This window comes from Cornus florida, unplaced genomic scaffold, assembly GCF_030987335.1.
Source record: "Cornus florida cultivar Cherokee Brave unplaced genomic scaffold, ASM3098733v1 CherokeeBrave_3.0.0_Hap2_Chr07, whole genome shotgun sequence".
NCBI classification, from domain to species: domain Eukaryota; kingdom Viridiplantae; phylum Streptophyta; class Magnoliopsida; order Cornales; family Cornaceae; genus Cornus; species Cornus florida.
The window spans coordinates 9,588,614-9,601,471 of record NW_026775577.1 but is presented as its reverse complement, the minus strand read 5'-3'; the positions used below and the strand labels follow the sequence as shown (position 1 = coordinate 9,601,471).

Sequence of the window (12,858 nt, the reverse complement as noted above, 5' to 3'; positions counted from 1 at the left end):
GAATTAGATTCCTTTTATTGAAAAACTAATAATAAATAGATAATAGGTAATTTGTGTTAGAGTTTTATAAAAACTTTTTAAATATATCTTTATCTAATGTGATAGAGGTTTATTGAAAATAAAATAGGTAATTCTTGATAAAATTTATATAAATTATTTATTTTCTTTAAATATATATATCTTTGTCTAATTATTTTTTCTTTTATTAAAAAATTCATAATAAAAGGTAATTTGTGTTAGAATTTTAGAAAAATTATTTACTTTTATATCAGTTATTAAATATTTTTTATATTAGTAATTCTTGTGTAGTTATATTTTCTTTTATTAAAAACCTCATAATAAATAGATAAATAGGTAATTTGTGTTACAGTTTTATATAACTTATTTAATTTTTTTTTTTAAATATATCTTTGTCTAATTAGATTTCTTTTTATTAAAAAATTCATAATAAATAGATAAATACAGATTATATATGATAGAGTTTTAAAGAAAATTAAATAGAAAATTTGTAGTCGAGTTTTATAGAAATTAATTCATTTTCTGTAAAAATATTCATAATAAATAGATAAATACAGGTTATATGTGATAAAGTTTTATTAAAAAAAACTCAGAATAAATAGATAAATAAGTAAATTGTGTTAGAGTTTCATAGAAACTCTTTTAAAACCTCTTTTTTATATCAATTAATAAATAATTTTTTATATTAATAGTATTTGTCTAATTAGAATCTTTTTATTAAAAAACTCATAATAAATAGATTAATAGGTAATTTGTGTTAAAGTTTTATAGAAACTCTTTAAATATATATTTGTTGTGATAGAGATTTATTGAAAATAATATAGGTAATTTGTGATTGTGTTTTATAGAAATTATTTTATTTTCTTTAAATATATCTTTGTCTAATTAGATTTCATTTTATTAAGAAACGCTAATTTGTGGTAAAGTTTTAGAAATATTATTTTATTTTATTTTATATATCAATTAATAAATATTTTTTATATTAATATTTCTTGTCTAATTAGATTTTCTTTTTATAAAAAAATTCGTAATAATAAATAGATAAATAGAATTTTATTAGGTAGATTTTAGAATTTTATAAAGTATTTTTTTTAATCGAAACTCTTTTCATATCAATTAATAAATATTTTTTTATATAAATAAATAAATAATAAAACACTGAAACTCATTACACGTTTAATAAAAATATAGATAAAAACTATTTTTATATCAATTAATAAATATTTTTATATAAATAAATAAATACTGAAAAACTATTTTTATATCAATTAATAAATATTGTTATATAAATAAATAAATACTGAAACTCTTTAGCAGAGTTTCTGTATTTTACAAATTCTCAATTTATGTATCCCTTCCTCCTTCTTCCATGCCTTTATTTATAGGTTTCTTGGATTAATAGAATGATAACATGTGTCATCTCTTGATAATGACATAATCATAACTGGGCCGGGCCGGTTATATTGTGATAATTATACATATATTTTTTTTTTTGGGTTTTATAGAAGTTATTTTTATAAAAACTATATTTATATTAATTAATTAATAAATAAATACTGAAATACTGAAACTCTTTACACATTTAAAAATTATATATATATATATATATGACAATGAACTTGGGAGTAATTTGAAGACTCATGATCGAAAATGATATTGAGAATATAAATGGGAGAATTGCAACCTCATAAGAGAGTTGATCTAAGGAATTGTTTAAAAAGGATTATAATAATGTTTTTCTTCCTTCTAATTTCATTTCTCTTTATACATAATAATTATAATAATGTTTTTATACAGCTCTGTTGAAATCTTACTTATCTTTTCCAAAGAAAATTACTACAATGTGCATGTACAGCAGGGCATATAAATCATACACTTCCTGTTAGAAAATAGCACTTTGTCACAACTCTGTTGAAATAATGGATCCTAATCAGATAAATTATCTTTCAACCATATTTGATATATAGCTTCTATCTGATAGAGGTGCTTCTATATATTTTGGGTCAATGGGTTCAAAAATACATTCTAATATAATATATTTTTGAACATCCTAATTAGTTATTATTATTTTATTTTTTTGGTTATTTACGTCTATACAGTGTTAAGACAGTGGATTATATTGAAAAAGATACCAGTCATCTTATTTTTTAATAAAATAAGAAAAGAAATAAGATTTATAAAAATATGACAACTCACGAAAAAAAAAAAAAAAAAAGGATAGTTACCCAAAAATAAATACAAACAAGTTAGTTGAATAAAATAGGAAAGACAAATAAAAATGGAGGAGAAAATAATATATTTTGGCCTATTTTGTGCGAAAAGTTTTGGGGGGAAAAATAGGTGGAAACCAAATTTTGTTATTCTTTTTTTTTTTTTCTTTCATCCAAACTCCAAAATAGTTTAAAAAAATTTCTCTTTTCTTTCTGTTCTAATTGATTCCACCAAATCAAACAAAATTAAAAGCCAAAGTAATCTCTCTCCCTCTCTCTCTCTCATTAAGTAATTAGGTTCCTATAATTATTATTTTATTTAAAAAAATTTATCTTTAAATTTGTTTTCTGTCTCTCAACAAAATTCTTGTGTCTGCCATTGGCTGCCGCCTTGCACAGTACTACACGACCACATCCACTGTTACTATCACTACCACTACCACCGTCATTTTCAGCACCGCCACCATCACTTCCTCCACCACTTTCACATCTCTTTTTAAGAATAATATTGTCTAAAAAAAAAATAAAAGCTATAAAATATATTTAAGAAATGCATTTGACAAACTTTTTTTTTTTTTTTTTTTAATATTAATGTCTGAACAATTTTTTAATATTAGAAAATTAACCACCACAAATCAGTTGTGTATAAACAAAGGTATATATCCTCCTTACATACATAAAACATCAATACACCATATTAATTTTTCAGACTCGTCATTTCTATATATATTATCACTTTTTATCTTGTTTACATTTAAGTGGGTTTTGTTTGGTTAAAAGGATATATTTCTTTAAATTGACATTTTTCTCACAAACTTCATGTTTGGACATCACATTCTTTATATATATATATATATATATATATATATATATATATTAAATTCAATGGTATAAAGAGCCCCAAAAAGGAACATATAAGGCTTTGGGCCAACCAACTTATATAGAAGCCATATAAGAGGACAAGAAAAGTAAATGTGTGTTCAACAGAAACAACAGAATTACAATTCCGGTATCAGACCACCTTTGAGGATTTTGATCCGGCGGCATGGGAGGACCATCATATTCTTATATTAAATAAATTTAAATGTTTAGTTTTCTCTAATATCTCAAATTATAAATCTTACATCTTTATAACCCACATAAAAATATCTCAGATCTTACTAATTCTAATATCTCAAATTAATGCGATTCGATGTAATGCTAAAACCCGTAACATCATATCATGTTCATAGACACTCATGCAATATAAATGGATCATAATAATCAGTATGTAACAAAAGGACTACAATTTATCACATTAATATGATACTTGCTTTCCTGCGTATTAATATGTATAAAAATATTTCATTATTTAGACTACAGATTTGACCGAATCAATTTTAATATGGCTTCAAACATATTTTATAAATCCTCTTATCCTCCCAATTGTGCATTGAAAGTAGACCTTAAAAAAGCTTTTGACAATTTGCACTGGCAGTTCATAATTGATACACTGAAACTAATGGGCTTTCCTGATTGCATTGTCCTCTGGATAACTCAATGTATCACCACACCTTCCTATTCCATTTCTCTAAATGGGGCACTCTTTGGGTTCTTTAAGGGAAAAAGAGGGATTCGACAAGGGGACCCCCTTTCCCCACTGTTGTTTATCATTGCTATGGAGGTCCTCTCACTCTCCTTGTCTAACTCAATTAGCAGCAACCGAGACTTTAAGTATCATTGGAGATGTAGCAAACTGGCTCTTTCCCATCTATCATTTGCGGATGATTTGTTATTATACTCACATGGGAGCCTTTCCTCAGTCCAAACTTTTTATCAAGCCCTCAATAACTTCCTCACAATTTCTGGTTTAAGCATTAATTGATAATCAGGTGAAAGCAGATATACTTGCCTTATTGCAGTTTGGAACTGGCACTCTTCCTGTAACCTACCTAGGTTTGCCACTCTCATCCAAGGCCCTTAGTGTAGCTGACTGTACTACACTTGTTGTTAGAATCACTGCAAGGCTGAAGAGGTGGTCTGCTAGATTCCTCTCCTTTGCAGGGAGGTAGTCCTTATTAAGTCCATCCTTTGCTCAATGCAATCCTATTGGGCTCAGACTTTTGTGTTGCCTAAAAAGGTTATTGATGAAGTTAATCAAATTTTGATGAGATTCTTATGGTCAGGCCCTGAACTAAAGAATTCTTGTGCTAAAGTGGCATGGGATGTGGTTTGCAGACCCAAAATTAATGGAGGTTTGGGTTTTCCTAATCTTGAAATGGCCAACATCACTCTGCTAATTTGAAACATATCTGGAAGTTGTTTGCCAGAAGGAAGGATAGTTTATGGGTTGCTTGGGCATATAGATACTTGATTAAAGCTAGGAGCTTTTGGGCTGTGAATCCAACAGCTTTAAGTTCAGGGTTCTGGAGAAGATTACTAAAGTTAAGGGGCATGGCAAGAGGATTGTTGAAACATAAGGTGGGAAAATGCACAGACACAATGATGTGGATGGACTTTTGGCTACCAAATGGACCTTTAATTCAACAACTCAACCTGAATGTTAGGGAAATTCTTCAACTGGACATGAGAGTCAAAGTTGATAGCCTAATTTCCTTGAACCATTGGGTTGTTCCACCCTCAGTAGCACACATCCCATTCTTCCGATCGCAAAACTTTCATTCCCAGCTTTATGATCTGCCAACCCCTTCAAATGAACCTGATACAATTATTTGGTTACCCTCACCAAACTTAAACTTTTCCCTTGCTCACACAATTAAGTACTTGCTCCGACCCACATTCGTCTTTCCTTGGCATCATATTGTTTGGTTCAAACACCATATTCCCAAGCAAAGTTTTATTGCTTGGTTGGCAACAAAAGGTAGACTTAACACACTGGATAGGAAGTCTATAAAGCACAAACACCACATCAATGCATGTTATCTTTGTTTGTCCAACAGTGAGTCTATGCATCACTTATTCTTCAAGTGTGAATTCTCAAAGAAAATCTGGACTTTTGTTCAACACACAGCTGCATTCTACATTCAGCCAGCAAGTTGGAGGGGCTTAATTTCGTGGTGTTCTGATAACTGGAGCTCAAAGGGATTCCTTGTCCACAAGTTACTTCTCTCAGCTGCTGTTTATTTTCTTTGGATGGAGAGAAACAATAGAGCTTTTAGGAATTCCTCTTCATCCCCATCCACAGTCATTAATCAGATCAGGAATTGTACTAGAGGGAGACTTGCTTCAATCATACTGAAAAGTTCAACTGATTTGAGGAGAATGAATAAACTTGAGGACCTATAGAAGCTCTTCAATGATGGCTGCTACTTAGCAAATGCTCACTCTCTGGCTTTCTACTGAGAGTTGGTGTTCATTATGGTTGTAACTAGAAAAAAGTAGTGCATGTAACTGGAAAGTTGTGGATTTGTTTATAGTTTTCTTTTGGCTTGCTGATATATCTGGAAAGTAGTGCTTTTGCTTTGTTTCTGCTTAGGCAGTCTGTGTTTGTCCTATTTGGACCTCCCTGTAAATTCTTTCCTTCTTCTAATACAAGCTTACCTTTTAACTAAAAAAAAAAAAAAAAAAAAAAAAAAAAAAAAAAAAGTTATGTATTAAAAATAAATTAACAAAAAAGTGTTAAAAGTTTCGTGTTCTTTTCTGGCTTGGATTATTCTAATGAGATATTATTGTCCTCATACTTGGGAGTGGGTGTTGGTTCCCTGCCAATCAAGCACTTGGGGGTTCCACTTATTTCCACAGGTCTAAAGGTAGTTGACTGCAATATTCTGATTGATAAAATCACTGCTCGAGTAAACCATTGGGAAACAAAAAGCCTTTCCGATGCAGGTAGATTGGTGCTCATTAAGTCAGTACTTGTTTCTACACAAATGTACTGGTCCAACATGTTCATCCTCCCCAAGAAAGTGATTGATGATATCAACACACTTTTGAGAAGGTTCCTATGGTTTGGACCTGACCTTAAAAAGACTGGCTCCAGAGTTACATGGGGTGCAGTGTGCAAGCCCAAGGAGGAGGGAGGGCTGGGGATTCCTAACTTGGAATTGGTCAACAGGGGCTGCCATCATGAGGCATATTTGGGAACTTATTACTAGCTAGCAACAACCAAAGAACATGGGTGCTATGGTGCAGAATATACCTTTTAAAGGATAACAACTTCTGGACAAAGAGCATACCCCAAGTGTGCTCTTGGAGCTGGAGAAAGATGCTTCAACTTCGACCCTTAGCTAGAGAGATGATACAACACAAGGTGAACAATGGAGAGAACACATACTTCTGGACTGACAATTGGCTCAATGGAGGTCCCCTTACAGACATCTTCAATGAGAGCACCATTCAAGCTCTAGAATCTTCACTCAACACGAAGGTAAGCTCCTACATCCACTCACCAAATTGGTCATTCCCTCACCAACTAATTACTACTATCCCAGAGCTCACAATGCTACAGCCCCCATTATTATCTATACCCGATAAGATTGCTTGGAGGGTGAGCACACACTGTATGCACTTGCCCCAGGCCATTCAGCAGTTCACTGGTCCAAATTAGTTTGGGATTCAATTGCCATTCCAAGGCAGAATTTGATCTTATGGATTGTAATACAAAATCGGTTGCCCACATTGGATAGCAAGATCATGTCTAAAATGGAACCTAAAACATGTCATCTTTGCTCATCCAAACCCGAATCCCATTCCCATCTTTTATTTGATTGTGATTTCATATCCCCAATATGGAGACTCATTCAGGATAGATGCAGATGCTATATAAGGAGTGATAACTGGTCCCAATTCATATTTGGGCAAGTCAACATTGGGTTAATAGAAGCCCTAGAATTTTGTTCTGTAAGGTAGCACTTGCAGTATTAATGGTCTACAGCATATGGCCAAAAAGGTACAACAGGCTTTATAGGAGCATTCCCTCGTCACAAGCTTCAGTCCTCAGAGTAGTAGTAAGCTTCATTGCCGGATCCCTCAAAGCCTCCAAAAAATCTGAAATCTCAGCACTTGCAGAAGAATGGAGCCTTGTTTCAGTCCGACCAAGACCACCCCCTCGGCCTCCAGACTAAGGTTTCGAAGGGGATCATCATAATAGCGGATTGCCCTCAGTAGCACAGACCGGATTGTGGAAGTCATTGCTGACGGAAAGAGTAGTGCTATTGCGAGCGCGCGCTAGCAATAGCACTCACGCGCACCCCCTTTTTAGCCGTAGGATGTGTTTTCTTGAGATTTGGGAACACTGCAGAAACTCCGTTTCTCTCTCTTCTCACGCCGTTTAATCCAACTTCTCCTACGTCACTTTAGTTAATTTTTTATTATTTTTTTCTGGGCGGGTCTTCTTCTCTCTCCTCGCGCTCTCTTTCTGTACGTTCCGCGAAACTGTCGTACAAGCCGCTGGCCCTCTCATCACCATACTTGGCTAGCTCATCTTCTCCTTCATCTGGTCCAGGTTTTAAAGAACCGTTCTCGCTTGAAGGTCCTTTGCTTTATACTTTTGTTAATTTGTCGATATTTGCACACACTTTCTCTCTCCAAACTTTCACATACACTCTATCTACATATATACACTAGCATATAGTATCAGTTTCTTTCTCATGTTTTTTCAGGTGGAAAACTCAGACAAGCGTGCCTTTGAAAATATCAATTCTAGATTCAAACTCAATCCAAAGTTGAAGACGCACAACAAGAAGATCAAAAAAAATATCCATGCCCATGTAAACACAACATCCAATGTTGAATTTTACAGCCCCTTTAATTTATTCTCTCACATCACATAAATTTCAATAATGAAGGGAGAAATTTGGTGAGATGGTGCACGTGGATTTGGGTTACTCCAATCGGTGCGGGGGTTGGCAGTGGCAGCGCAGTGTGAGTATTGCAAAAAGCTTGAAGGAGGAAGAGAGCAGAGGGCCGCCGGTCATCTGAAGAGGAGTTCAAGAGGTCTTTAGAGAGTTGAGTCAGTAGGTGCCAATTAACTTTACCCTTTTTTTTTAGAGAGACCCAGAAGAGAAGAGGAGAAATAAAGAATGAGAGAAATAAAGAGTGAGAGTCATTTGCAGAGACGAAGAGAGAGCAGTGTGTTTGTTGAAAGACATATGAAGGAGAGAGAAGGTCCTTTGTGCTCCTCTCTCTTAAGTTACATACCGCCATTCTAAAAGTTAATTGGCTTACCGATTCAATTCCTGGCCAATAAATCCTTGTTCGCCGGTAAAGTTAATTGGCTCCTTTGCTCTTCTCTCTCAAGCTGCTGGTTCAAATCCGGCCCACAGTTGCAACCACGCCATCGTGGACCTCTCTGCAATTCCTCGCCGGTAAGCTTCTTGCTCTTCGGGGTTGCCCGGCACTCGAGTTTCAGATTTTGCACTCCAGTTCTCAGCTTGTGCCGATACCTCTGTCGTTCCCCGTTCCGTCCCTTTCACAAAGATCTTCTCTTACTGATGAAAATTGGGTCTGATATGAACGGTGTGACTGGAGAATCTGGAGAGAGAAAAAGGAAGAGGGAGAGAAAAAAATGTTTTTGGGTCTGCAAATAGAACGAAGGGGAAGAATAGAAAATTTGGATGTATAGGGGTTGTCTTCCACTACCTGGACCAGATGAAAGAGAAGATGAGCTAGCCGAGTATGGTGGACGTAGAGAGAGAGAGCGTGAGGAGAGAGAAGAAGACCCAGCTAAGAAAAAAATAATAAAGAATTAATTAAAGTGACGTAGGAGAAAGTTGGGTTTAACGCTGTGAGAAGAGAGAGAAACGGACTTTCTTTAGTGTTCCCGAATCTGAAGAAAACACATCCTATGGTTAAAAAGGGGGTGCGCGTGAGTGCTACTGCGAGCGCGCGCCCGCAGTAGCACTACTCTGACGGAAATTGCAGTTACAATGGCTTTCTTGCTTGTCATCACGATGATGCTTTGAACAGTAGTTTGAATTCAAAGTTATTTAACCATAACTGATATGGTTTGGGCTTGGTTTTGTGTTGGGCCTATTGGGTTGGGTTGTATCTTTTTTGGCTGCCTGGTTGTTGGGCAGCTGGGTCATTGGCCCTTTAATTTCATATACATATTTATACAATTATTTAACCGTTCGAAAAAAAATAATAATAATAATATGTAATTTATATCTATAACTAAATTAAAAGGGCGTGTCACTAAATTATTGGACCACAAAACTAAAATCAACCAATTCGCTTTATGTTAAAAATATTTTGTGATCCAACTTGTAACTGGAAAATAAATGAATTAAGCATCAACCGGACAACGAAAAAATCTAATTTCTAAATCTAACTTTTGACCAAATTATCAACTATTAAGAGTTTTGATAACTAGTTAACTACTGTAATTAATTAGTGCGTAATTAAGATCTAACTAGACAACAAATTATCTAGTTCTAAAAGGATTAAGAGTTCTGACAACAAAAATAGTGCCTAAAATCAGCTCGTAATTAAAGTTGTAAAAGGATTAAGAGTTTTAAGGGATAAACTTTGTTCCTGTATAAAATCTCACACACATACTCTGGTCTTTCCTCTCTAGTCTTTTTTTTTTTATAACTCAAATGGGCTATAATACTAAGGGTGATGATAATAATAAGGTTGATAATACTAATTATCATCGAAAAATCACCAGATATGTGGTGGCAGCTTGGCTTTTTGGTGCGGCCAGTGGACTTATGTATGGATACGAGATCGGAATATCCGGTAATTAATCATGCTGATTTATTTTTTTCTTTGTCAATTTATATATCTGTATCCATATATGATTATGTGTTGTATATGTGTATAAACATATGTGTGTGTGTGTGATAGAGATTTTAATTATTTTTTGTGGCTGTTTTGGATGAATAATAGGTGGTGTGACATGCATGGGTCCCTTTTTGAGTAAATTCTTCCCCCAAGTTTATGGGAAGGAGGAGGTTGATCAATCAGTGAAGCTGCAATATTGCAGATTTGACAGTAATATATTGACATTCTTCACCTCGGCCTTATACATATATGGCCATGTTTGTGGCATTCTTCTCGGCTTTGTGTCTCATCAAAAAATGCGGTCGCAGAAATTGTATGATTTTTAGTGGCTTAATCTTTTTTTATTGGCGCCATGCTTAATGCTTTTGCGGAAAAATTATGGATGCTTATTGTGGGACGTATTTTATTGGGGATCGGAGCTGGTTTTGGTGTTCAGGTATATTTAATAATGAATTTTTGGTACATATATATAAGTAAATGAATAATGATAAATAGTCGATATATCCAATTGATGTATGTGAGTAAGGGATGATGTTATCACGAGGTCATTAACTATGATGAGATGATATATATCATCATATACTCAGTCTTGAGGCGTGTTTGGAAGCTATTCCATCTTGTATACACATGCATAATTTAGCTCATTTACTCGGTGTTGAGGCGTGTTTGATTTGAAATTTTGAAAATAATTCTCAGAAACAAAAAACTGTTTTTAGAGAAGTTTAAAATAGTTCTTTGAAAACATACTTTTTTATTTTTATTTTTTATATTTGAGATTTTCAAAAATAGTTTTAATCCAATATAATTTTTGTACATTTTATAATTTTCAATTTTTTAAAAACAGTGACAAACTAAGCAAGCCCTAATTTGTTTGACCTAATATACATGTTATGCATACAACATGCAAGAATCTTTTTTTTTTTTCTTCTACATATACATATTGTAATTATTTTCTTCAATCTTTGATATATTTTTAAAATTAATATTGATGAATGCAGTAGTATTATTCATTCAGTCGCTGCCACAATACGTCTCCGGGATGGCTGCATGTTTTTACCATTTGAGCATGATGGTTGGCATATTGATAGCCAATTTCATTAACTTCGCCACTTCAGAGATGAAGGATGGCAGGCGTTATAGCTTGGGTGGTGCTGGAATCATCGCTTTCTTTATAATCATGTCAGCATATTTCAATTCTGAGACTCCAGATTCTCTGATAGAGAGAGGCAAGTATGAGGAGGCCAAACAAAAGCTCAAAAACATTGGTGGCGTCGTCGACGACATTGAGGCCGGGTACGACCACTTGGTGGACGCTATTCGAGAATCACAGAAAGTGAAGCACCCTTGGCGTAACATCCGAAAGAGGAAATACAGACCTCAACTCGTTTTGTCCATTTTCATCCCATTAATCCAACGACTCACTGGTATGAGTGGTGTCTTGCTCTATGCTCCTGTGCACTTCAAAACCCTAGGTTTACCAAATGATGCTTCGCTCTTCTTGGCAGTCATTGCCGGTGGTGTCAATGTTGTAGCAACCATTTTTGTAATTCATAAGTGGTTTAGGAGGAAAATGTTTTTGCTTGGTGGTATCCAAATGTTCATACTTCAGGTACTTTAATTTTGAAAAATATTTTATATAAGTCTTGATATTTAGGCTGAATAGTTACACTTATTTGTGAAAGTGAAACGATTATGACCATTAACGATTTATATATTTATGCATACAGATTGCAGTGGCATTTCTTAGTGGGAATATAGAAATTGGAATGTGGGGTGTAATGACCGATTTGTCCAAATGGTATGCCATTCTGGTAGTGTTGTGCATCTGCTCTGTTGTTGCTTGTTATGCTTGGTCATGGGTAGCATTAGGATGGGTGGTGGCAAGCAAAATATTTCCACCGGAGATACGTTCAGCTGCGCAGAGTATTACAATGGCTGTCGGCATGCTCTTGGATTTCTTTGCACAATTCTTCCTCAAGATGCTTTGTGGTATGAAGTACTGGTTGTTCGTCTTTTTCGCGTGTTTTGTGGCCATAATGAGGGTTTTCGTGGCCCGTTTTGTGCATGAGACGTAAAACATACCTAGAGAAGAGATGTCACAAGTGTGGGAAGAACACTGGTACTGGAAAAGATATGTCCTTGATCAACAACAACCCTTAAACGGGGAGGGCAAGACAATAAGAAAAAAACGGAGGAGTACTTAATTAGACTAGCTAATTTCTTTTTGTAGCTACTACTAGTTTTAGGTTTTGGATTCTAATGCCATGCTACCTACTTTTACATGTTATAATAGACTAGTACTTGTACAATTTTATGATTTTTGATATATATATATATATATATATATATATATATATATATATATATATATATATTTAAATGGAAATTTTTTGTTGGATCTGATTTAATTACTTTCTCCCTCTTTATATATATAATAAATGGATTGATGATATAATCATTTCCAGTTTGGGAATTATGGAATGGGTTTAATTTTGTGGCCTTAATTTTTAGCAGTTGCTGGATTGCATACGTTTTTTTTTTGGTGCTGCATGTTATTGTGGTCTGATCGACATGGATTAGGCTCAGTCAAAATATTTATTGTGTGCGCATGTTTTGACTAAAATACGGTCATATATGACAGGCTGATAAAACAGAACAAGTTTGTTTTGATGGTGATTGATCTGGGCATTGCTAATTTTTTTTGTGATTGTTTATGTAGTATGTTACGTTGATTAGTTGCCATGTTTTTATTAATTAATTGTGGTCTTAGTGATATATGCATGTATGTGTGAGTTCTACAGAGTGTGCATATACTGATATATATGCATGTATGTTCTGAAAAAGAAAAATCACTTGCAGGGCCCAACTAAGTATTCTGTAATTCGTTTTACCAGCACTATAATTG

The 12,858-nt window shown here is 34.0% G+C and overlaps 1 protein-coding gene across 1 annotated transcript; it reads left to right on the top strand.

Moving 5' to 3' along the window:
• Nucleotides 1-9,766: 9,766 nt before the first annotated feature.
• Nucleotides 9,767-12,028, top strand: LOC132316220 (sugar transport protein MST6-like). Its single transcript, XM_059814725.1, has 4 exons — nt 9,767-9,908; nt 10,059-10,163; nt 10,952-11,562; nt 11,681-12,028. The coding sequence occupies exons 1-4, from the start codon at nt 9,767-9,769 to the stop codon at nt 12,026-12,028; spliced, it is 1,206 nt and encodes a 401-aa protein (XP_059670708.1).
• Nucleotides 12,029-12,858: the final 830 nt, after the last annotated feature.